The sequence below is a fragment of the Nematostella vectensis genome, chromosome 2, assembly GCF_932526225.1.
Source record: "Nematostella vectensis chromosome 2, jaNemVect1.1, whole genome shotgun sequence".
Classification (NCBI taxonomy): domain Eukaryota; kingdom Metazoa; phylum Cnidaria; class Anthozoa; order Actiniaria; family Edwardsiidae; genus Nematostella; species Nematostella vectensis.
Window position 1 is genome coordinate 14,716,515 of NC_064035.1, and position 26,767 is coordinate 14,743,281.

Sequence of the window (26,767 nt, forward strand, 5' to 3'; positions counted from 1 at the left end):
GGGACATTTTGTTATTCTTGGATTTTTATATTTATTATTTGTCTTTGTAATAACCACCAGTCCAAATCATACCCTAGTATGACACATGGCGATGCGCTTGCAAAGCGCTTGTCCTACGAAGACTGTTCTTTTATGTGCGCTAGTTGTTTTGCTTGTCAACAGGTACCACGTTATCAGAAGAGACGCTCCTGTCTTTTTCGGTGGCAACCGTCCTATAATGAGACACAGGGGTCGCTCTGTTTTAACGAACGAAGCGCGGATGAATTTACATAACAAAACCCAGCTCTCAAGATTATTTTGTTGACACAAGTGAAAAACAGAGAGCCGTTGTTGTACTACACCTAGGAAGCAAACAGCTCATTTCCGGGGGTATATACTATGCTATAAAACAGACAATTACTTTATTAAAACGTCAGCATTAACAGCCTCTATCACCCGCGAATAGTGTGATACAAAAACCGAGGCAACACCAGTGTGGTGTTGAAAACGTGCGAAGGAAACTATTTTAAGAATGCGAAGTATTTAAAGCCCCCGTTGACTTTGCCTGAATGTACTGCAGGCCCCACGGGCGAAGATATACACACGATTTTGCAGACCCCTCAACGGAATGTGTAATTTATCGATGTATTGTCACGCCCGAGCTTATCTTAGAGTTGAAAAGCAGGAAAAGCCATCAACGCAGGGAAACCAATTAGAGAAATTGGCACAAACCGGCGGCTCAAAGGAAACATGTGGTGTACAAACTAAGAACTAAAAACAACATCTGGTCGGCACAAGCCAGTGCTAAAAGCGATTAGATTCACACCTTATAGAAAGTGACCTTTGCCGCGAAAATTTGTACAATACATGATTAAACATTGTGCTGTAATAAAAGTACACTAGAAAAAGCGCATTCGCTTACAATGTGTCTGTTCGACAAACAGTAAGAGAAAGGGTGGAATACAACGGCACCGGTTAAACAAAGCTTGATAATGTCAGCCTCACACAATTACGGGCTATGTGCTTTGAGTCTATATTTCGCAAAGTGCTGAGATCAATCAAGTCTCATTTACACAATTATTTTCCTAGACTATTACAAAGCCTTCATCACAATCAATATTCTCCACCTTTTTATAATAATAAACATGTTGAGTCATTTTGAGTCTTTCCTATTCGCCACGGCCAATAAAACTATACACTTTTCACAAGGTGGCCATGCCTTTCTAGTTTCTTTATGTTTTATCACTCCATAAATCAAGATTAAGACTTCACACGTTTTGCGCCATTTAATTGTGTCAAATTGCGGCAGCGAACCAGCCAGGAAAGTAACATCTTCCGCGCTCTAAGACCAACCTAGGCGTGTATGCACCCATGTCTACTTTGTCCTCCATTCCCCCTTCTTCTTTGGCCTTCTTCTCCCGAGCCCGCCTGTTTTGAAACCAGATTTTTACACGATGCTCCGACAATCTAAGTCCGTTTGCTAATTCGGCCACCTCCGGGCCGGACAGGTAGCGCGTCTCTACGTACTTGTGTTCAAGCTCCATTAGCTGAGATGTGGAAAAAGGGACGCGTGGGTTACCACTAGATCTTCGCTTACGGCTCTTGCGTCGTTGTGCTCCTAAGGACATGAAAATAAAAACTGTTAGGGTTCGATCATGGGAGAGTATTTATACGGCTGTAATAAAATTCTTATTTAGCGGTTATTAGCTACGTACAGTTAATTGCGCTAAGGTCTTCGTAAGCGCACGACTCTATTTTCGAGGACACCTTTTCTATAATCCCGCTTTAAATATTTTTTTTGCAAACACTTTATTTGAATGTTCTCGTAGGAGGACTATGTTATGACTGAAGCATTGAACCCTTTCTCGAGGTTTAATGTATCTGCTAACTAGGGTTGACTGTAATCGTTCTTCGTGTGTGGCTTTTAACGCAAGTCTACGTTACTCGGGGTTGCACAGAATATTGAAAGTAACATCACTTTATCTGCTTCTCTCTGCTAAACCATCTGGGCCATACGATGGGCGCTATTCGAAGAAAATTGTCATGTTTTCACCAGAAAGGAATATTGTCTACACCAATAAACGATCTGTGTGTGTTTCCACACAAACTGTGTCATAACGACATATAACGCATACTAATCAACGTATTACTCGCCTAATAAACACAGAACTATCGTCCCTTGCACGTGCGCCACCGAAGACCGCATTAAGACGTGCTAAGTAGAGGACGATGCAGTATACACTACTTAATAATGGATCTGAGTTGTGGTACTTACTTGGAAGCTTGGGTGGGCTGTATCTGGTATAAGACAGCCAGGGGAGCTTGGTAAGGCTTTGTTTCTCGCTTACGCCAGGACTGTTAGGAGTGTTCTCGGAAGTGTAAGCAATTTCCCCTTCACAGGGACTGGTTTTACATGGTTCGCGCCTCAGAATGTTTTCGATGGAGAACGAAAGGAACGGTTTTGGCGATGAGGGTTCATCCTTAGAAGGTGAACTTCGTTCGGAAGTGATCTTGAGCGGGTCAGGCTTATTCGATTTTTCCATGTGGTCCGAAAAACCGGATCTGAAGCCACTATTCTGTTAAAGGTGGTTTATGGAACTGAGAGTCAGACCAGCCTGAAGCATCCACCACTGTGTTGATTAGAAATTGAACTAGAGCTAAAGAATTTTATTTAGTTGGAGTATATTTACACATCATACAAGGGCTGTCAAGCATTTATTAGTCCCAGATGAGCAAACGGATTACACAAGATGAACTCTAATCCAGTCACTCAAGAATGCACTGCCTCACAGTGGAAAAAAACAAACGGCCGCCACAATTCAATGATAGAGGAAGAAATTGTTATTCCTAAAACACGTAAAAGAAGTAAAGGTCAGTATAGCTTCGTCAGTTGAATACCTCGTATCATCCCCCCTTGTGTTTATAGGGCGGTTGATATTTGATTACCCTTGTTGGGCGATCCATTAGATATACGGCGGGAACTGTGCGACGCGGGCTGTTGTTTGATCTGTTTCATGGAGCGGTTATGGTACCTAAAAACAACCTCCGGATTGACTCCTAACACACTAACGCCCACACCGCTCCTAGCTGGACTCGATACATTTCAATACCTATTTGTGGTGCAAGGTCCCTTTAAAGTTTCGCTGCGCGTTGTGTGATCTGGTAGTCGCGGGGTGACCTGGACATATCCATTATCTAATCAGTCACTAGATCCCCCAGTGGTACATAAAACTCGAGATATGAATCGCTAATGTATTTTAATGGAGTTAGCTCCTCGTCTGTCAAGAGGCTCTAATAATAGCGCTTGTCTATGTAATTATGCACTCCAATCTTCTGCGCGATGGGTCTTTATCAGATACGGCCACCGGTGAGTTACTTTCTTCCCCCGAAATCACACCATCTCAAAGAACTATCAAAAAACTATATAGCCTCGGAACTCGTGCACGTATCGTGCCAGCCAATTGGCAGATATACACATGCTAATGAACTTCGGAAGTGTGTGAATACGAAGGATGAAAAGATCTAACGCCATCTTTAAACAAACAAATCCACAGTCAATTTACTCCATTGAAAAGACCTTGACAGTAATTGCGGCAAGTTTAGAGTGCTGTTGATAGAGTGGAGGGGATGTTTGTTCACACGGGGAGGTTCTACCGACACGGCAAGATCAGCCGCGAAGATTACATCTTGGACGTGCACCTCCATTAGCTGGTAAAAACACAACTCGAACAGATGCTAGCACGCGCGATAAAGTGGGAGCCGGCTACGCGTCCACAAACTGAAAAGACATAAGGGGACAGTGGTAACGGGTTGGACGATCGAGTAAATGCCAATAAGTTTAAACGGTTCCTCTTTCGTGAAAGCATCCCATTTCTGACAACAAAAGTGAAACAAAAGTGCAAATAACACTGTATTGAGTATCATACAATGGGCTTCAAATTCCACTTTGTAATTTCACTCCCAATAATCTGGTGAACATGTAGATTTTTGAAGTCATTTTGTTCTATATGATGTATGGGGGGGGGGGGGGGGGGTTGGGGAAATATACCTTTTATATATTTTTTTAGAGTACACACGCTTACAGATCGAAACTAACAATCAAAAGCGCGGAAGCAGATAATCGTCTATTTATATTTTAATAAAATGAATCAAAATTAATTTTCAAGTGAGGGAAAATTCATATGACAGAAATTATAGTCATCGAAAAGGACGAAAGTAGACAAGTTAGAATTCCTTTGTAAGCGCAAAAATTATATGAACAAATCCGGTACATGCTGTCGAAAGCAGTGTTCGATTCTTTATTGAGCTAACTGGTGTCACCGATAAAGATAACAGATCTCTCCTATCTCTTCACAATACATTAATTTATAATTGAGCAGTAAAGAAATAATCTTGATTAGATCAAGTATGTTAAACAATTTCCCTTCCCTAATATGAGCAAAAATGCAAAAGTCAACAAAAATACATAACCGCGAAAAGCTAAAATGGTTCAGGAGTATTCAAGAACATTTTTTTTCTTCTTCTGTTAACTCGCCCAGATGTCCAGAATAACGTGACATTTGGTTCTAAGTTTTCCGTAGTAGGTACTTTATTATAAAACATTAGGTTTGAACACTTTAATAGTCATTCTGGCTGAACAACCGCGTAAAGAGAAGTCTTCACTGCCTGCTTCGTCCGACTTATTACTATCCCAGGATTACTCTGACTTCTTTGCCCGTCTGGTGACGAGATGACTGTGGCTAGATAACTGTATGTACGAGTGCGAGACGTAGTAACGTCCTCTATACCTGTTATCTGACAACAAATATTATTTTCTCCTCTGCACGGGTAGGTTGACCGAGAAACGCCTCCTTCTGAGCAACTGGACATCACCGTCAACCGCATCAAGAAGTCGAATCTCCGGCAGAAAAAGCGTTTCTACTGGTCTCTTCCTGGTCGAAACACCATGCTCAGTTCCACGACATGTGCTAGCTAAACAATAAGCGGGCGAAGTTTGCGTTGTACGTGTATCATTGGTGGCGCAGAGAGCCCGACTGTTTTTTGTCTGGGACGCAGATTGAGCAGCCCGAAATAACCGCTTAAGAATTTGATCAGCAGTTCCAGACTTTAAGGGACTACACCGGATTGCCGTTGACCCTTTGCACAATGCTGATTGCTTTGAGACACAAGGTGGCATTCCTGTGGTGACCTTAAAAGGAGGCACGGTCGGTGCGCTTGTGCTGGATTTGTAGTTAGCTGACTGTAAGCTGTCAAGTCCCGCGAGTCTTGACTCGGCGTTACGAAGCTTTGCTCTCAGAGTGGCCGCTTCTCGCCTGAGCACAGCGCACTGGTGACATTGAAAAAAAAAAAAACCCTTCCATTTCCATCTGCTGATAAAGGGAAGCTTTTGCGGTATTTTCAGGGAAATATGGTGAATTGTGTATAAAACTTACAATATATATTTTTTTAAATAAAACATTAAGAAAGGCGTGCCAGACTAAGGCTACACAAGGTGGCTCAACCACCTTAAATAGCCGTAGAAAAGGGGCGAGGTAAAGAAGGATAGGCTCTTATAGACCAATTTTGTTAGAAAATATTGTTTTGATTATCATCATACTTTCTACAAAATTCCAACATATACGTGAACTCTATCTTTCAAAGTATGTTGATTCCCTGTTGGATTTATTAAGACGTGTTAAGCTTACCTCCTCGCTTCTCTTGGCAACACTTTCCAAGTTGCTCTTAATGGCTGACAGCTCTCTCGCTAAAAGTAAATGAAAGCACTTATGAATCAATACTGATGGAACTTAAGGCTCAGTTTTAAGCCGTGGTAGTATTGGAACACCGCGATCCTCTCGGGAGCCACGGCTGGTAATCGGTGCTATGGACCTATTGAAGCGTTTCAGCCAGCACCAACATGCTTCTGTTCTCCTGCATATTTTGGAAAACGAATCGGCCGTTCTTGAAGGCACTCTCAAATGTTCGAACAAGAGTAAAGTTCTTGACAGTATCAAACTTATTTTTGCTATGTTCCAAATAAGCAAAGGTAAGTCGTGTCATGCCCCACCCTCTACAACACACTCCCAGTCGTGTCATGCTCCACCCTCTACAACACACTCCCAGCCGTGTCATGTTCCACCCTCTTCAACACACTCCCAGTCGTGTCATATTCCACCCTTTACAACACACTACCAGCCGTGTCACGCTCTACCCTCTACAACACACTCTCAGTCGTGTCACGCTCTACCCTCTACAACACACTCCCAGTCGTGTCGTGCTCCACCCTCTACAACACACTCCCAGTCGTGTCATGCTCCACCCTCTTCAACACACACCCATTCGTGTCATGCTCCACCCTCTTCAACACACTCCCATCCGTGTCATGCTCCACCCTCTTCAACACACACCCATTCGTGTCATGCTCCACCCTGTACAACACACTCTCACTCGTGTCATGCTCCACCCTCTTCAACACATTCTCAGTCGTGTCATGCTCCACCCTTTTCAACACACTCCCATTCGTGTCATGCTCCACCCTCTACAACACACTCTCACTCGTGTCATGCTCCACCCTCTTCAACACACTCCAGTCGTGTCATGCTCCACCCTCTACAACACATTCTCAGTCAAGTCATGCTCCACTCTTTTCAACACACTCCCAGTCGTGTCATGCTCCACCCTCTACAACACAATCTCAGTCGTGTCATGCTCAACCCTCCACAACACACTCTCAGTCGTGTCATGCTCCACCCTCTTCAACACACTCCCATCCGTGTCATGCTCCACCCTCTACAACACAATCTCAGTCGTGTCATGCTCAACCCTCCACAACACACTCTCAGTCGTGTCATGCTCCACCCTCTTCAACACACTCCCATCCGTGTCATGCTCCACCCTCTACAACACACTCTCAGTCGTGTCATGTTCTACCCTCCACAACACACTCTCAGTCGTGTCATGCTCCACCCTCTTCAACACACTCCCATCCGTGTCATGCTCCACCCTCTTCAACACACACCCATTCGTGTCATGCTCCACCCTGTACATCATATTCTCAGTCGTGTCATGCTCCACCCTCTACAACACACTCCCAGTCGTGTCATGCTTCACCCTCTACAACAAACTCCCAGTCGTGTCATGCTACACCCTCTACAACACAATCTCAGTCGTGTCATGCTCAACCCTCTACAACACACTCTCACTCGTGTCATGCTCCACCCTCTACAACACACACCCAGTCGTGTCATGCTCCACCCTCTACAACACACTCTCAGTCGTGTCATGCTCCACCCTCTTCAACACACTCCATTCGTGTCATGCTCCACCCTCTACAACACAATCTCAGTCGTGTCATGCTCAACCCTCTACAACACACTCTCACTCGTGTCATGCTCCACCCTCTACAACACACACCCAGTCGTGTCATGCCCCACCCTCTACAACACACTCTCAGTCGTGTCATGCTCCACCCTCTTCAACATACTCCATTCGTGTCATGCTCCACCGTCTACAACACATTCTCAGTCGTGTCATGCTCCACCCTTTTCAACACACTCCCATTCGTGTCATGCTCCACCCTCTACAACACACTCTCACTCGTGTCATGCTCCACCCTCTTCAACACACTCCAGTCGTGTCATGCTCCACCCTCTACAACACATTCTCAGTCAAGTCATGCTCCACTCTTTTCAACACACTCCCAGTCGTGTCATGCTCCACCCTCTACAACACACTCCCAGTCGTGTCATGCTCCACCCTCTTCAACACACACCCATTCGTGTCATGCTCCACCCTGTACAACATATTCTCAGTCGTGTCATGCTCCACCCTCTACAACACACTCCCAGTCGTGTCATGCTTCACCCTCTACAACAAACTCCCAGTCGTGTCATGCTCTACCCTCTACAACACACTCCCGGTCGTGTCATGCTCCACCCTCTTCAACACACACCCATTCGTGTCATGCTCCACCCTGTACAACATATTCTCAGTCGTGTCATGCTCCACCCTCTACAACACACTCCCAGTCGTGTCATGCTTCACCCTCTACAACAAACTCCCAGTCGTGTCATGCTCTACCCTCTACAACACACTCCCGGTCGTGTCATGCTCCACCCTCTACAACACACTCCCGGTCGTGTCATGCTCCACCCTCTACAACACACTCCCGGTCGTGTCATGCTCCACCCTCTTCAACACACTCTCAGTCGTGTCATGCTCCACCCTCTACAACACACTCCCAGTCGTGTCATGCTTCACCCTCTACAACAAACTCCCAGTCGTGTCATGCTCCACTCTTTTCAACACACTCCCAGCCGTGTCACGCTCTACCCTCTACAACATACACTCAGTCGTGTCATGCTCCACCCTCTACAAAACACTCTTAGTCGTGTCATGCTCCACCCTCTACAACACACTCCTAGTCGTGTCGTGCTCCACCCTCTACAACACACTCCCAGTCGTGTCATGCTCCACCCTCTTCAACACACACCCATTCGTGTCATGCTCCACCCTCAACAACACACTCCCTGTCGTGTCATGTTCTACCCTCCACAACACACTCTCAGTCGTGTCATGCTCCACCCTCTTCAACACACTCCCATCCGTGTCATGCTCCACCCTCTACAACACACTCTCAGTCGTGTCATGTTCTACCCTCCACAACACACTCTCAGTCGTGTCATGCTCCACCCTCTTCAACACACTCCCATCCGTGTCATGCTCCACCCTCTTCAACACACACCCATTCGTGTCATGCTCCACCCTGTACAACATATTCTCAGTCGTGTCATGCTCCACCCTCTACAACACACTCCCAGTCGTGTCATGCTTCACCCTCTACAACAAACTCCCAGTCGTGTCATGCTACACCCTCTACAACACAATCTCAGTCGTGTCATGCTCAACCCTCTACAACACACTCTCACTCGTGTCATGCTCCACCCTCTACAACACACACCCAGTCGTGTCATGCTCCACCCTCTACAACACACTCTCAGTCGTGTCATGCTCCACCCTCTTCAACATACTCCATTCGTGTCATGCTCCACCCTCTACAACACATTCTCAGTCGTGTCATGCTCCACCCTTTTCAACACACTCCCATTCGTGTCATGCTCCACCCTCTACAACACACTCTCACTCGTGTCATGCTCCACCCTTTTCAACACACTCCAGTCGTTTCATGCTCCACCCTCTACAACACATTCTCAGTCAAGTCATGCTCCACTCTTTTCAACACACTCTCACTCGTGTCATGCTCCACCCTCTACAACACACACCCAGTGGTGTCATGCTCCACCCTCTACAACACACTCTCAGTCGTGTCATGCTCCACTTTCTACAACACACTCCCGGTCGTGTCATGCTCCACCCTCTTCAACACACTCTCAGTCGTGTCATGCTCCACCCTCTTCAACACATTCCCAGTCGTGTCATGCTCCACCCTCTACAACACAATCTCAGTCGTGTCATTTTCCACCAATCCAATCCGATAGCACGTTTCTCGCATCCTTATGGCCTGCTTCAGTAAACTATCAACGTGGCCAAAGTAAGCGTTCGTAAAATTCCTTAGCGCTCTGTAAAAGCCATGTTACAGCTAAAGATAATTGCATGGTATTCACCTAAATTGATGTGGAGCTCTTGTCTTTCCTCTATCTGGTGTGTGCGGCGGGGAATAAGCATGTTACCTTCAGTTTTGGTCCTTTGTAAGCTAAGAGGAGAAAGACGGTTATACCTTTCTCATATGGTCAGGTAGTGAAACCTTCACATTCTGTATAAAACAACTACAAATACCAGGAAAATAAACTAGATTTGTCAGCTACAGTTAAACTCATAAACTCATAAAGGCCTTTATCAGCTTTTACAAAGACTGGCCTACCGGTCTCTTCCTTGTGATTCGAGAACCTTCTTTGCTTCAGGATACTCCTCAAGTGCCTAGTACCACAAATAAGTTTTGAATTCTGAAGTATTATTCACCAATATTATCAATAATAATATAAAAAACGACAACATTCTTATCCTAATTAATATAATTACAATCATAAAAATAGCATAACAAGTTAATAAGGAATAAACAATGGTCTCCCTCATCAAAAGCATCCTAATGATGCAAAGAAGTTAGCATTCTTTTCACATCACTCCCACCTCCTCCGCACACACAGGCAACAGGGATACATACAAGCCCATACCCCACAAACACAAGTAGATATAAGAACCGATAGAAAAGATGCATAATTTCCAGCCATTCCAACCTACTCCCCACACACAAGTGACTAGATATGTATCTCTCCAGTCAACCCACCCAACCTTAATGGTATCTAAATGAGTGAGGTATCTAAACACTCAGAGAGATGCTCTCTCCAGTCAACCCACCCAACCTTAATGGTACCTAAATGAGTGAGGTATCTAAACACTCAGAGAGATGCTCTCTCCAGTCAACCCACCCAACCTTAATGGTATCTAAATGAGTGAGGAGAGATGCTCTCTCCAGTCAACCCACCCAACCTTAATGGTACCTAAATGAGTGAGGAGAGATGCTCTCTCCAGTCAACCCACCCAACCTTAATGGTATTTAAATGAGTGAGGAGAGATGCTCTCTCCAGTCAACCCACCCAACCTTAATGGTATCTAAATGAGTGAGGAGAGATGCTCTCTCCAGTCAATCCACCCAACCTTAATGGTATCTAAATGAGTGAGGAGAGATGCTCTCTCCAGTCAACCCACCCAACCTTAATGGTACCTAAATGAGTGAGGAGAGATGCTCTCTCCAGTCAACCCACCCAACCTTAATGGTACCTAAATGAGTGAGGAGAGATGCTCTCTCCAGTCAACCCACCCAACCTTAATGGTATCTAAATGAGTGAGGAGAGATGCTCTCTCCAGTCAATCCACCCAACCTTAATGGTATCTAAATGAGTGAGGAGAGATGCTCTCTCCAGTCAACCCACCCAACCTTAATGGTATCTAAATGAGTGAGGAGAGATGCTCTCTCCAGTCAACCCACCCAACCTTAATGGTACCTAAATGAGTGAGGAGAGATGCTCTCTCCAGTCAACCCACCCAACCTTAATGGTACCTAAATGAGTGAGGAGAGATGTTCTCTCCAGTCAACCCATCCTAACTTAATGGTATCTAAATGAGTGAGGAGAGATGCTCTCTCCAGTCAACCCACCCAACCTTAATCGTATCTAAATGAGTGAGGAGAGATGCTCTCTCCAGTCAACCCACCCAACCTTAATGGTACCTAAATGAGTGAGGAGAGATGCTCTCTCCAGTCAACCCACCCAACCTTAATGGTATCTAAATGAGTGAGGAGAGATGCTCTCTCCAGTCAATCCACCCACCCTTAATGGTATCTAAATGAGTGAGGAGAGATGCTCTCTCCAGTCAACCCACACAACCTTAATGGTATCTAAATGAGTGAGGAGAGATGCTCTCTCCAGTCAACCCACCCAACCTTAATGGTATCTAAATGAGTGAGCAGGGATGCTCTCTCCAGTCAACCCACCCAACCTTAATGGTATCTAAATGAGTGAGGAGAGATGCTCTCTCCAGTCAACCCACCCAACCTTAATGGTATCTAAATGAGTGAGGAGAGATACTCTCTCCAGTCCATCCACCCAACCTTAATGGTACCTAAATGAGTGAGGAGAGATGCTCTCTCCAGTCAATCCACCCAACCTTAATGGTACCTAAATGAGTGAGGAGAGATGCTCTCCCCAGTCAATCCACCCAACCTTAATGGTACCTAAATAAGTGAGGAGAGATGCTCTCTCCAGTCAACCCACCCAACCTTAATGGTACCTAAATGAGTGAGGTATCTAAACACTCAGAGAGATGCTCTCTCCAGTCAACCCACCCAACCTTAATGGTATCTAAATGAGTGAGGAGAGATGCTCTCTCCAGTCAACCCACCCAACCTTAATGGTATCTAAATGAGTGAGGAGAGATGCTCTCTCCAGTCAATCCACCCAACCTTAATGGTACCTAAATGAGTGAGGAGAGATGCTCTCTCGAGTCAATCCACCCAACCTTAATGGTACCTAAATGAGTGAGGAGAGATGCTCTCTCCAGTCAATCCACCCAACCTTAATGGTATCTAAATGAGTGAGGAGAGATGCTCTCTCCAGTCAACCCACCCAACCTTAATGGTATCTAAATGAGTGAGGAGAGATGCAAGCACTCCAGTCAACCCACCCAACCTTAATGGTATCTAAATGAGCGAGGAGAGATGCTCTCTCCAGTCAACCCACCCAACCTTAATGGTACCTAAATGAGTGAGGAGAGATGCTCTCTCCAGTCAACCCACACAACCTTAATGGTATCTAAATGAGTGAGGAGAGATGCTCTCTCCAGTCAATCCACCCAACCTTAATGGTATCTAAATGAGAGATGCAAGCACTCCAGTCTCATACAAGCACATGCATGACTCGTGAATAAAGCTCACCTCCATCAAGTCTTTCTGCGACAAGCACAACAGCTCTGAATATCCGACAGATCTCACATCTGCTGATCTCCTAAATGACAATGTTATTTAATCATCAGTTTCCTGAGTAAAAACCTCCTTCGTTCTTTTTGTCATAAGATTGTCTAATTTTCGGTTGAGCCTGACCGTTCTTATATGCTGAAAATGTTCTTTAGGTGTCTTAAATTTTAGTGTTTATAGAATATAATACCCAATACAAATAATCAATCAATAGCGATAATATGTTGTTATTATGAACACAATTTGGTCTGCATTTCAGAATGCATAAGACTAACATAAGACATTTTTCTGCTATCTGAGCCTCGGCATGTTCTTAAAAAAATATGGTGAAATCTCAGGCTGGACGTTCTTATGAAAAAGGTTCTTATAAAACAAAAAGAGTGTACTACAGCAAATGCTATCAACTGTTCATTTTTATCCGGCCTATCCTTAGCAAAAATACAAAAGCGCATTTCCAAACAATACAAAAGAGGCCGTGTACCTAGAAAGCATGTTAACACTAACCTAGGGATATGATGCCCTAACCCAAGGATGAATGCCCCTTTTATCAAATCAAATGTCATGATAGCCGTGTTTATCCCTAGGTTAGCGCTAGTCTGCTTTCTAGGAACTGGCCCCAGGGCATTTAATTGAATATAAACATTTAAGGAACAATGCCATTTCTTGGAAATATCATCATTGCAAAATATAACAGTTACCTGTTTCTGCCTTCATCAAGTCGCAAAAGACTGATTTCCCCAAAGTAATTCCCCTCAGTCAATGATGCTACCACTATTTTTTCACCAGTCGTAGAATCAGGAACGACTACCTATACAACATCAAACGGAAATGATGGCTAGATAGATAAATATCTCACGCCATCACTAGAAATAAAAAAACAATATGCAATGGAGCTACGTAACCTAACAAAACCACTTGACGTCACTCAAACGATGTCATAAGAAGGTATGTTTACCTCGACTTTCCCGTGATTGATTATATACATCTCCCGGCCTGTTTGAGGAATAAGAGCATGAGACCAACAGGCTGAAGCGAGCGTTTACAATATTCAACATAGATGCCCAATTGGGTCATACGTAAACGGGCACGAGCCCATGCAGGAGTTACCCCCAAATAAACAATTTGGAAATAAAATGAATATAAAAACTAATTGTATGCCTATTGTATGCCTCAAAATATGAGAGAGGGGATACTAAGGAATTTAAGAGGTATTCAGGACGCTTTGTACATGATTTTTCATGCGAGAATCGGGCACTTTTGTGTGTGTGATGACAGCAAATGAGAAACACCAAATTTCGGAGCCTAATCGTCTTAGACGCGGGCTGCACACCTAGCATTAATGATACATCCGGGATACATCAGGTCTGCAGCTTGAATGCTTTTAAAAGTGGTCATAGATTTACCTATTTCGCCACATCGACAAATGTAGTCTCCAGGAGAAAATATCTGAGGTCGCAGTTTCAGGACGAGTTCGCACAATAAGCCCTCATCACAGTCCTTGAATATCTTGACCTGTACGGGAATAACACGATATGTGCAACCAAAGAACAATGATCCAGGCAAATAAATCAATCCTAGAACGATAACGAGTTCTTATAAAGCATCTTTCTTGCACAATATAATGTAATATTCTACCACAATTTTTATCGCAGCAGTGGGGTTGGCTGCACCATGCAATCAATGTGCGATCTCCAGGGTTAGCGAAGCCTTCGTAACTGGCGGTTTCTCTATAAGCTGTGTGAGACCGTTAGAATCACAAATTTTATTTCAAATAAGTTTCGAATGAAACATTCTAATGTTTCGATTGCGCCCCGTGCGATTCATCGGCTGCGCTGAAGATTTACACCAAAACACGAGGAGGTTCATGGAGGAATGCAGTTGGCAAACCTTCTTTAGAGTGGCCAGATGTACGTGTATGGCGAGCTCGGCGCGAAGACGCAAAGGCAGCATGCCAAGGGCATCACTCTCATCCAGAGCGTGTGTCCTAAACACGATCATAGCGAGTTTTAGCAACTATGGCGGCAACGGGGGTGGTAGAAAACACTTTGATACATTTCAGCCGTTTTCCTCCAACCTAGCGAGTACGGGAGAGTTCGCGCTGTAAAATCCAATCTTTGTTCGCGATAAGGCAAAGACAATGTCATATGTTTATTTTATTTGGAACTATAAAAACGAGTTAATTCTATCAAAAGTAGTTTAGAATCGTTTTTTTTAAGGTCACGTTGTCCTTTTCGTTGCCTTTGTAGTTAAAAACCCTCTCAACTGAGTAAGGGAAACCACATTGTCTTTGGGTTTGCACACTCATGCCGTGTTTAAACTTGTGCATTAAACAAGGAGTATAGCGGTTGTTTCCACTGGGAAATAAGGGCCAGCGAAAGCGCAAAAAAGCTATTGCCTTCTATTGCGCTTACGTTCCAGTGTGGATCAGAGCATTATTATGCGATTGCGTACTAGAGAACTTACCATTTTCAAACATCTTATTACATCACTACATCGGGCGCGTGCTATACTCTTACGCTTGTGGGGCTAATATAGGTACACCATTACATATTGTGCACACGTAACGTAGATTCAAGATCACACATGGGAATCCCAAATTTCTTAAATCCAGCTATATAAGTACATTCACGGGTAAACAATATGTACGAGCTACATGCCTGCTCCAAGCGTAGTACGCCCATCGCTTCGCACGGTTCTGCAGGTCTTCCGGAACCTTGTGATGCTCCATGTACGACTTGATGTAATCCATCCTATGTAATCCACACAAAAAAACTATTAAGGCTAGCAAATTTTGATTAATAGGCACTCTGTAAAATTATGTGTACATATGCACTTACTTGGTCTGGAAATCTGTTCTTGCAGCGTTCATGTTACTAATGACGTCTCCGACATTTCCGACCACGGCAGCAAACACAAAGATCCCGAACAGGAACATTGCACTGGTGAACACATGTTCCTATACCACGAAATACGCAATGTCACGCTCAGATGTAACCCCACATACACACGTAACGTCACATACAAATGTGCAATATACACAACACATGACGTGCAACTGTGAGGAAGGCAGAGTCCCAGTGGGGGCAAATAGAAACATTGAAGAGTGAATGTATGACGAAACAAACGTTGTTCTCTGGGAAACAGAGACATCGCTTTCGTAAAGACAAATGACAAATGAAGTTAAACGAGCGAGAAGGACAAACTAAATAACGTACCAAATTAGTAGACGGCTCTGGTGTTTCTCCAATAGTCGTCAACGTCAGTATGGACCAGTAAAGTGACTTGATATATTTTCTAGAAATAGCAATCGGTTATTCACGCAGTGGATTTGAGGATAGTCCCGGCCTGTTGGAGAAAACCGGTCTCGTTGCTATCTCCGATGTTTCCAGCAGGGCAGGTGCACATATTTGAAGAGCTTGACAATTATGGAGTTTTATAGCAAGGTTTGACGGCAAAGAGGATGGCGATGTCCAATAAACAATAGGAACACGCGGAAATTATTTCAGTCCGGTAGACGGAGGGACTTAAAGATACAAATACGGCAACGAGGAAAGTAACAGTAGCCGTTGCCGTCGCCGTTGTCGCATCCCGTTATCCTTGTTCCTGCTAAACCTGTTAAATCCACTTGAACCAGTTCAGCGTGGTGTGGTAAAAAGAGGCTAACTGGCTATTTCGCCGATGTGTCATTTCAGCCCAAGTCTATTTGAGATGTTTCGCCCACGCATCAAAATACAGGTTACTTTATCAAACTGTTGGGCTCTCTCCTCACCAATATGCTTAACATTAAATCAAAGTGAAAGAACATATACGGACGAATATGTAACTATACGTGGTTTGCAATTTATGACATAAGAAAAAACTAGCCGTGGACCGTGTCCTACCTCAGCAACTTGCCGTCTTCGCCACTTGCTTCCGGATAGACCCAGGAATTAGAGCCCAATCCCTCGTATTCAGATATCATGTAATAGCCACAGGCAACCCAATGGAGGGCGAGTCCTAGGTAAAGAGCAAGTTTGACGACACGCAGACGGTTTGGTTTGTTGGTGCGAAGATCGCTGATGACAAAGAACCGAAGGACACAATGCCACTTGAGAAGACGCAGGCAACGGAACCATACGGATGGCTGGACTCCTAATAAAGCACCATCGAACAAACAAAACTATTTCAACATCTGGGCTAATCAACCTGCTGGGATTGGCTGGGATTGTCTGAGAGCGATTTGTGGTACTCGAGATAAGAAACTGTTGATGAGTAGTCACAAAAAGTTTATAATCTGTCTTTGAGCAAATACTCAGTTGCTTGACCAGTTGCGAATCAGGTTTTGCGCATGTGTTAAGCCCATTCAATTATTTAATTGGTACTTAGATGACTGCGGTATTAAGACATGAAATATGCGTCCCAAGCACGAGGGAACTCGGCTGAGAGTATCAATGCCAAGCACGGTACTCTTGCACAGGGGATGATGCACTCGTGTATGAATAGGACCAGAACTTTCTAAAAGTAAGCGATAGTCATAGTACAAAAGAGAATTATAGAATGACAAATGGCTAATGCTCGAGACGTCAGCAAAACAGCATAGCATTTCAACCTTTAGGTTGATAATCTCCCTGATTCCACCGCTTTTACGCAGACCACCTAGGTTTTCTATAGTTTGTTTGTTCTTTCTGGTTATACCATTATAAAATAAGTGCATGGTAAAGTGTGCGCTGTTGCGCTGTTAAACTAGTTGATCATGGTCAATCCAGGAGTGGTGCGTTCACCCCAAGCAGACGACCAAACCTACCCAGTGTGAACGGTAGAGTTGTCTCCAGAGGAAAAACGGAAAGAGCATCAAGAAAAAAAGGTATCTTTGAGCAGTAATTGAGAGCCAAGAGCTTTGGAGTGTTTATCTACAACATAAAAGAAAAATCATTTATTAAGAGGCATGTATCGTCAGTGATCTCTTACCACGATGCTTTATCATCTCAGTGCTCTCTTACCATGATGCCATTATCATCTCAGTGATCTCTTACTATGTCACGATTATCTCAGTGAATTCTTACCATGATGCCATTATCATCTCAGTAATCTCTTACAATGATTCCATTATCATATGTGCTCCTACCGTGATGCCATTATCATCCCTGTGCTCTTACCATGATGCCATCCATGATCATCTTATTGCTCTTACCATGATGCCATTATCATCTCAGTGCTCTTGCCATGATCATCTCAGTGATCTCTTACCATGATGCATGATCATCTGCGTGATATCTTACCATAATGCCATGATCATCTCTGTAAGCTGTCCTGAATTGGACAAGTATGTCCACCAGATAGATGATATCACTAATCACGTCTAAGGGCCAGTAGATCATTCTATAGAACAGCTGAATACAGAAAAAAACATATTTTTCTGAGAACTAAACTTGATCCAAGCTCAGATAATAGGGGGCATGGACCTAAACAGTTACAACAACATGACGGGCATTAAGAGCGGCTACTAAGCAGCTACTATGGCAAACCTGGAAATGGAAAAAAAATGTTCGAAACGGGAGAAAGACAAAACTCACCTCATTTCGCACCTCTTTAAAAGCGATGCGTAAGAGCACGATGCAGAAGTTATAGAAGACAGCGAACGTAACAAGGGCCTTCACACAAAGAAAATGCGACATTATTCCTGAGAGATAACAAAAAATACCCGACAGCTTTCGTATTACAAAAAAATATTTTTCATGAGCACACGACATCAGAAATAGTGACGTCAGTAATGAGACAGCAAAAATAACGAGAACAAGGTTACACCGGAGGATCATTCCCCGCAACTCGGTACTACTCAAGGGTAGTTTTTTTTTACACAAGAGTCTTCGCCTGTACATGATTATTTTCTTACCGCCCAAGTGTAGCATAGACCTCCCTCTGGATCAATAACGAAGCTGTCCCAGCACCCGAGCACCTTTCATTAACATAACAATGGCATGTTGGGTAAGTATAGCGTCTTAAAACCTATACAGACAGCACGATTTAGTCGTATCCGACCTGCGTGCGACTTGTCTTAGCCCTAGATTACACACTACGGCTTTCGTAGCCGAACGTCGGGTGGAGTCAAAGGCTAATTTACACTCTACAACTCAAGTTGTAGAGGTGTTGCGGGCAAATTGCATACGACTAAATAGTGCTGTCTGAATAAGTCCCGAATCTTTACCAGTTTAGTCCCCCACAAATATGGTAGCGCGCATATTCTGCAGCTGATTGGTCAACGAGATTGTCATAGTAACAAAAAACCATATTTGGTCAATAAACCCATATTTGGGATTAGCTTAAAAAACCGGCTTGTTTTGCAAAGGTTGAAGGTTCAGCTGTTCGATCACGTGTAGTTGGTTTGCTTATAAACACAAGTACACATGTAGTTCAACGCTAGTTTTGACCGTTTTCAACGGTCCTTGATTCACCCTATTGTTTTTGGGCTGGATCTGCAGGGATCTTGCAGTTTGTACCGAAGGCGGAGTTGAAGATGGAGCTAAGCCCGCCCGCATCGGGGCGCGAACGGTGACTTTCCGAGGATCGCTCTCGATTGCTAACATGTCCTTGCGTTTGTTGATTTGAAATTTTGCAGTTTTCTATCAATCATTCCTTTACATTATCTAGCTTTTCAAGCTGCCTTACGAAGGATTTCTCTTTGTAACGTTTGCTAATAATAAACAGACGTTCTACGAATCGCTCCTTCTTCGTCTTAGAGCCAGTAAACAAATTAAACTTGCCTAAGAATTGTTGTTGCAGATATGACAGAAATTAATTTCTCCGTGGACCATTCGGTGACTTTGAATCAATCGAGTATGAAAATAACAACAAAACTTTAAAAGCTTACAGCTCTCGTATTGTGACTCATGGCATGTAATTTGAGACTGGAACTGAATAAGGCTACTCGCCCGCCCAGAGCCCACTCGCTTCGCTCGTCAGGGCATTTTTGCTGAGCGTCAATGGACGAGAGAAGTCTGGAGCCTGGTACCCAGGGTAAGTCAAAATGTTCAGAGGAGCATTGTTTGCACGTGACCTACCGTTTGCACGTGACCTACCGTTTGCACATGACCTACCGTTTTAAGTGTATTTTCGAAACATGTCGTCACATCTGAGCAAATGAGTTGCAGAGAACCCGGTGGGGGCCTACTATCCACGATTTGGAGCTCAGAGACAATTTCGTTATTTTGCGGTGCGGGATCTGAATGCCTGGAGTAGAAATAACAATAACAGACGGTAAAATGTACTTTGACAAGCACTGACAAACTCGATGCTTAAGTGAAAGTTTCGACCAGTTTTATGCAAAAGCGGCCTCACAAATGTAATTTGTAATTTAGGGTAATTTGAGCGCATTTGCCTTGTTTGCATTTCGTACCGCCTTAAAAATATTGGAATAGCCAGTTGTTAACGCCATGGTTGTGCCCATTAAAGTGGTCGTGACCTAGATTTTTTTTAAGTTAGAGGGACTATTTAAAAGGGAGTTGGAAACGGTTTGGTCTTAACTAAAGCTTATCGCTTACGAGGTTGGTTGCAATGGTCAAATCCGAGTAACACCCATGAGCTATACAAGACATTCCATTTTTTTTAAGCTTTGTGTTACAATGCGCTAAAATCACCTAAGATTCAGAAGTATCATATCTCATTGGATGCATAAACTACAAACCTAACCTACTAATACCTCTTCTCTCATTTACAAATCTAGACTTTCAGATGCTTCAGGGTACGGTCCCTTACAAGAGCTCTACCTGCAGGCATAACCACTCTTTCAAAATTCCGAGGCGTTCGGTCAGGAAAATTCAATATCATTTGAATTGATATTAGTTGCTATTAATTGATATTAGTTGTTAGATACAAAATACCACACTAAAATGATTTTAATTGTTGAACTTACTTTCCGTTTCCATCCTGAAAAATAGAAAAAAAATCTAAATATACTGTTTAAGCATTTTGAGCCACCCATATACGTCAAGTGTCCTGGGACAGTCACCCAGTACTGGGTATAACCACATACGTCAAGTGTCCTGAGACAGTCACCCAGTACTGGGTATAACCACATACGTCAAGTGTCCTGATGCAGTCACCCAGTACTGGGCATTACCACAAACGTCAAGTGTCCTGAGACAGTCAGCCAGTACTGGGTATAATCACATGCATCAAGTGTCCTGAGACAGTCACCCAGTACTGGGCATTACCACAAACGTCAAGTGTCCTGAGACAGTCACCCAGTACTGGGTATAATCACATGCGTCAAGTGTCCTGAGACAGTCACCCAGTACTGGGTATAACCACAGAAGTTATATCTCTATTAATTTAAGGTTAATGCATGGATTAAATTGCAAAACCATCTTATTTTTTTAAAGCAAAATTAAGATTGATAGAGAGAATGATTCTAATACATACGATCAGGTTGGTTGTGGCAATCTATTGAAAAAAATTGGCAATTTTCCTTTAAAAGAATCAAGTAAAATTTATAGAAATCGAATATTATTTGAGGCCCTATTTGCTCATTTTTTATCCATTTTTAGTGAAATACACGAGTTGCATTTTATTATACGAAGTCTAAGCAAAACAGGAAACATTCCACTGTGTCGACGCTTTTTTTAATTAAAATTCAGCAGTTTCATTTCAATAAAGTATTTTAAACCCTAAACGTAACTTTAGTGCAAGAATAATTTCTGTGATTTGGGTGATCACCCAAAGGGGACTGGCGGCTGAAATGCTATCTCTTTGACACAGCTTGATAGCGGGTGTTTACGATTGCATTTGTGGCAAGCCCTTGGTCGTTTAAGAGACTCTGTTTATCCACCATTTTGTCATTCTAGCTAAATACCGAGTGTAACAAAGCATCTTTCATTCATGGGAGTGGGCTAAACAAAGAAATTGTAAACACTTGAAAATACTCTGAAAAAATCATCCACTATTTATAAAAACGTTATTTAAGGCAATTTTGCTCATTTCTTTTCCATTTTTAATGACATACATGAGCTCGTTAAATCATCACGACGGTTGAGTTTTTTTTTTATTTAATCAAAACCTTAAGTTTAGTTAAAAATAACAACTTTAAGCTCTTAAAGGTAACCGTCATGTGAGAATCATTTCTGTGAGCATGAAGAACCGGCAAGAATTGGAAATACGCCGGCGGCTGAAATGCTATCTGTTCGGAACACCGTGATAGCGGATTTTTATCAATTGCATTCGAGGCACGCCCTAAGCCATTACGGTCTCTTTCAATCGCTTTGTTGTCATCCTAGCAAAATATAAAAATGAAAAAAAAAACACAGCTATTTCCATAGGCTGATTTAGGGGCGATTTTCAATTTTTCGATTGAAATATAAAACACATAGTCAATTATCTGTCTTTAAATGATAAATAAAAACAAAAACAAAGTTTTACTGACAAGGGCTCTTGCGTCGAAGATGGCGGCATTTCTGCTTTTCTGTGCGATAGAAACGTAGTCTCTCATTTGCCTTGATTGGTACAAATTTCTTAATTCTAAATTGCAAACATTTTGATGTTAGAAATGGTAATTTTGTTATTCAGCAAGATCACCTGAAAGCTGGAGTGACATCAACTGATTTCGCGCCACTCTGTGTTAGTGCAAACAAATGTAGATACGATGGAATAACGGTATATTTAAACAAAGCGCTACAAATGGCTTTTTCCAGTACAAGGACTCTTCCGTTACAAATAAATAGCAGCAGTCTAGAAACGATTTCAAACTTTTACATCTCCATAACAAAATGTAAAAAAATAAAATAAAAAAGGGTGAAGGGTGAAAGTGTCAAGTTAGAAAATGTATCATAGAGAGTATGCGTACAAAATAGTCTCTAAGCCTTGGTGATTTGCATGTGGGAAAGTAGACTTAAAGATAAGACCAAAGAGACATCAACTAGGACCCAGTTTAGCAAATAGTGTTATTTATCTAGGTTCGTGTATTTACATTTTGTCGGCTACAAGTAAAAGCACAAATAAACTTTTTAGCCTTAATAGAACGTTTCCGCGACGTAAAAGCGATGAAAAAAAGACCGTACTCGGGGATAGATTTGCAATACCGAAATGTCCCAGAAAGCAGTAAAGAGAGGCTGTTTTAATTTATAATCTTTTAAAAAGCGCTTTCGAAAGTCGCGAACGACAAGAGGTGCATGAAAATGAAAAAAAAAAAGCGTTTGCAAACAGTTCCATCAGCAACAGCAAAATTTGCTTATGATCAGATTTACAAGAATATCTAAAGGCGATTTTGGACAACAAAATAACCCCAAAAGACCAAATCCTTTTAATAAAAGCACGAATGCTAGAATTAGTTGGTTATCTCTTTTCCATATGACAGTCCATAAAACTGTAAGTGAGCAGGCACTGGGGAGAAAACTAGGATTCATCTATTTTATGGACAAATCCTATCTATCTATAAAGCCATCTGCCGATTTATAAATTTATTTGTTTAGATTCTTTTCTTCGATTACAGCTTTATTTGGGCTACGATCTAAGTAATCCCGGCTGTCTAACACGATAACAAGAACATCATTGATTTTTATTATCCCGCATATAGTTAAACTTTCTTTATCTTCACCCAAAGCAACCGCTAGAAATTGACGATGTGACAAGGCGAGTAAACTAGACTGACATTGTTTAACGTATCCCATCCGCTGTGATTTGGCCCACCTTAGTAATCCTTTGAAGGGCTTCGTAGTGCACGAAATCTTCTGCTTCTTCTACGTTTTGTGATAAAACCTCTTCAGCCAAGGTGGGGGTACGTGGTAGGTTGGTGCCAAGGTACCCAGTCGACTGTTGACAAAAATAAGCATGTTTCAGAGAGCCCCAAAGCTTGGACATTTTACTTGTTATGCGGCCAAGACAATTCAGCAGCAACAAGACCATGGCAGTCTATCCCTTGTCATGTTATAATTGAGAATCGCTACGAAATGAGTAACGGCCGGAACAAACTTCGACAGATATTGCTCAATAAGTTTCGCAGAAAAAAGCCGGCAACTTAAAACGTGGAAACGACATATTTGTGTGAATACGTTACCCTTACTACGTCCCGCTAATATGCAATATCGTAATTTGATTAAAACTACTCCCGATGTGTGAAGGAAAAAGAAAATATAATATATACCACTGATAAAAGCCGGATTTCATTAGTTTGATTAAATTCCCGAGGGTCGATATAACAGCATTAATCACAAATAAACCATTAAACGTTCACCTGTAATAGGATCTAAGATTAAAAAAAAAAAAGCTTTAAAGATTTTTTTAATGACTACATAAAAAAATAAACATTACTTTGAAAAAAAATAAAATAAACACTTCTTTATTTTTTTTTTATCAACATGATCTGATTGACCCTAGACTGTTTTTGAGTAAAACAGCGTATTCAAGTTTCCAGAAGTTTATGTGCATAATTGAAATTGTCCTTTTGGGCACCCTGTGGATATGTTTTAGGGTACACGTAACACTTGTGGTTCTACGCAGACGGAATCGGTCGCGTCGAGCCGACAGAAAGTTTCATGCCATCGTCGCCTTTTGCCGCATGCCTTTCTTGCTTTCAAGTTCACACGTGCCCCTACGTGCTACTCCTAGAATTTCCGAGATTATTTCGAGGATTTTTTTTTTAATCCAGAACTAGCTAATATCATTGTCAAAATGTTCGAAATAACCAAGTAAATAAGATCAAGGGCGGGTGCATGATACTAATTGTGCTTTTAGGGAGTGGTCATCACTTACTTTAAGCAGGTTTTAATATAATACTGAGCAAGAGAGTCATTGTTCTAATGTAAATTTTATTCAGTTCACAATCTTTCCTACTATTGGTCCCATATATATTGTTCAGGTACCCATCTTGTCTAGAGCCAGACAAAGGTGCCCATACCATCAGTTTAACAATAAAACGAATACTTTAAAATGTTGCGAAACCTAGACTCAATGTTTTCGTTAACATTGTCGACGACTTAGTCGTTTATTAGCAACACAGGTTTTTGTTGTTCATCTCTGTGGCACTCTTAAATTAGCAAAACTGAAGATTCATACTTTAAATTAAAGCCTTGCTAGCTGATCTATAGTAAAGGTTAAATTCAGTTACACTCAGTATATGAAATTTCTGTGGTTTTAAAGACATCAATTATTTAATATAAAAAAAACTGGAGGTCGTGGTGGGTGGTGGTGGGGTTGCAAATTTTCGTGCCTCCTGTTAGGGGGGGGGGGGGGGGTCACGATATTTGGGCTTGGATTTGCTCTGGTTTTGCAAAAATACCGACCCCCCCAGTAATTAATGACCGCGTGAAAACAAGCTCCAAAAATGTGTTTATTTATTGTTCTGATCCATGCGTTTTGCATCTCAACGCTTGTATCAGGTTATATATTTCGATGAATCGCTGGAGAAGATAGGAGATGATATGATTGCTCGTTTTAAAAGAAAAATAGAAATGATCACGTGTCTTGTACCTAGGTTGAGACGCTACCAGAGATAAGGGTAAACTCGGTCCTAGTCCATGAGACTAGTTCATGGATTAGCGGATAGCGCGCACAATAAACAAGTTCAACTACACAGCTCCTGCAGACAACAGCAAGACAAAAGTACAAGAGCTCAAGTCAAGTCAACCTGGGAAAATAATGTTAAGTTTTTAACAAATCTCCTTAAAAATATCAAGCCGTCCAAACTCTGGTTGCACCCAGCTCCAGGTGATTTTAGAAGCGAAGCCTGTGCTTTATAGTTTTTAGCGGGTATTTTTTTTGCATACTAGTTCGCCATATACGATACAAGCCATCACAATGTGACCCCAATTAACTTAGAGGCAACATATAGTGATAGCTGTAAAAAAGCTAGGAACTTCACGTATTTGTAAGCACAACTGACGCCGTACCTTAGAAACCAAGTGCGATGGCCGGTTTATCCAGGAGTCGTGCCCAGCAACTTCCATTCTCATTATGCGCCCTGGCCGCACGCTCTTATCAACATCAAACACTCATCTTACAGACAAGCTACACTTAATGAGAGTCATGCATCACAAGTATTCCGAGAGGCTGTTAATATGCTCGCGAGCGGTCTGCAAACAACGCGATGTAATAGGCGCTAACGGTTAAGCGGCATGTTTACATTATATCAGCATTCTCACATTGCTAAGATCGTCAGATTGACAGGGTTTGGTATTCGCGGGACACGGCAGTTGGCCTGAATACTACAGCTCACTTAGTCACCGTCGTTCAGCTCACTTAGTCACCGCCGTACAACTCACTTAGTCACCGCCGTACAACTCACTTAGTAACCGCCGTATAGCTCACTTAGTCACCGCCGTACAGCTCACTTAGTCACCGCCGTACAGCTCACTTAGTCACCACCATTCAGCTCACTTAGTCACCGCCGTACAACTCACTTAGTCACCGTCGTTCAGCTCACTTAGTCACCGCCGTACAGCTCACTTAGTCACTGCCGTTCAGCTCACTTAGTCACCGCCGTACAGCTCATATAGTCACCGCCGGTACAGCTCACTTAGTCACCACCATTCAGCTCACTTAGTCACCGCCGTACAGCTCATATAGTCACCGCCGGTACAGCTCACTTAGTCACCACCATTCAGCTCACTTAGTCACCGCCGTACAGCTCACTTAGTCACCGCCATTCAGCTCACTTAGTCACCACCATTCAGCTCACTAAGTCACCGCCGTTTAGCTCACTTAGTCACTGCCGTACCGCTCACTAATTACCGCCGTACAGCTCACTTAGTCACCGCCGTACAGCTCACTTAGTCACTGCCGTAACGCTCACTAATTACCGCCGTACAGCTCACTTAGTCACCACCGTACAGCTCACTTAGTCACTGCCGTACCGCTCACTAATTAACGCCGTACAGCTCAATAAGTCACCGCCGTACAGCTCACTTAGTCACCGCCGTACAGCTCACTTAGTCACTGCCGTAACGCTCACTAATTACCGCCGTACAGCTCACTTAGTCACCACCGTACAGCTCACTTAGTCACTGCCGTACCGCTCACTAATTAACGCCGTACAGCTCACTTAGTCACCGCCGTACAGGTCACTTAGTCACTGCCGTAACGCTCACTAATTACGGCCGTTCAGCTCACTTAGTCACCGCCGTACAGCTCACTTAGTCAACACCATTCAGCTCACTTAGTGACCGCCGTACCGCTCACTAATTAACGCCGTACAGCTCAATAAGTCACCGCCATTCAGCTCACTTAGATACTGCCGTACAGCTCACTTAATCACCGCCGTTCAGCTCGCTTAGTCACCGCCGTACAGCTCACATAGTCACCACCGTACAGCTCGGTTAGTCACCGCCGTACAGCTCACTTAGTCACCGCCGTACCGCT

The 26,767-nt window shown here is 43.0% G+C and overlaps 2 protein-coding genes across 4 annotated transcripts; both read right to left on the bottom strand.

Moving 5' to 3' along the window:
• Window positions 1–996: 996 nt before the first annotated feature.
• LOC5521818 (homeobox protein MSX-1) lies at window positions 997–2,522 on the bottom strand. The gene is made up of 2 exons (XM_001641552.3): window positions 2,255–2,522; window positions 997–1,597 (listed from the first exon to the last, which is right to left on the bottom strand). Exons 1-2 carry the CDS (start codon window positions 2,520–2,522, stop codon window positions 1,275–1,277), a joined length of 591 nt encoding a protein of 196 aa, XP_001641602.2. The 3' UTR covers window positions 997–1,274.
• A 1,734-nt stretch (window positions 2,523–4,256) lies between these two features.
• Window positions 4,257–26,250, bottom strand: LOC5521819 (cyclic nucleotide-gated cation channel alpha-3). 3 transcript variants are annotated; one of them, XM_048724062.1, is made up of 21 exons: window positions 25,300–26,250; window positions 23,102–23,224; window positions 20,334–20,347; window positions 19,519–19,651; window positions 18,318–18,380; window positions 17,998–18,075; window positions 17,704–17,814; window positions 17,229–17,334; window positions 16,327–16,576; window positions 15,661–15,739; window positions 15,283–15,401; window positions 15,103–15,195; window positions 14,333–14,429; window positions 13,849–13,957; window positions 13,401–13,438; window positions 13,144–13,253; window positions 12,407–12,476; window positions 9,839–9,894; window positions 9,582–9,670; window positions 5,664–5,722; window positions 4,257–5,305 (listed from the first exon to the last, which is right to left on the bottom strand). In XM_048724062.1, exons 1-21 carry the CDS (start codon window positions 25,360–25,362, stop codon window positions 4,787–4,789), a joined length of 2,379 nt encoding a protein of 792 aa, XP_048580019.1. In that variant the 5' UTR covers window positions 25,363–26,250; the 3' UTR covers window positions 4,257–4,786. The 3 variants fall into 3 exon arrangements, with proteins under 3 accessions (XP_048580019.1, XP_048580018.1, XP_048580020.1); XM_048724061.1 differs by lacking the exon at window positions 25,300–26,250 and having other exon boundaries at window positions 23,102–23,521; XM_048724063.1 differs by lacking the exon at window positions 25,300–26,250 and adding an exon at window positions 23,469–23,547 and having other exon boundaries at window positions 17,998–23,224.
• Window positions 26,251–26,767: the final 517 nt, after the last annotated feature.

Excerpts from the sequence above, each read along its gene's own strand:
- LOC5521819 (XM_048724061.1), bottom strand. The coding sequence starts at position 23,317 with ATGGTCTTGTTGCTGCTGAATTGTCTTGGCCGCATAACAAGTAAAATG. Across the intron at positions 17,335-17,703 it reads GAGATGATCATGGCATTATG|ATAAACACTCCAAAGCTCTT; the intron begins GTAAGATATCAC and ends TTTATGTTGTAG. Across the intron at positions 13,439-13,848 it reads TTGTCGATGTGGCGAAATAG|GCCGGGAGATGTATATAATC; the intron begins GTAAATCTATGA and ends TTCCTCAAACAG.
- LOC5521818 (XM_001641552.3), bottom strand. The coding sequence starts at position 2,522 with ATGGAAAAATCGAATAAGCCTGACCCGCTCAAGATCACTTCCGAACGA. Across the intron at positions 1,598-2,254 it reads CAGCCCACCCAAGCTTCCAA|GAGCACAACGACGCAAGAGC; the intron begins GTAAGTACCACA and ends TCATGTCCTTAG.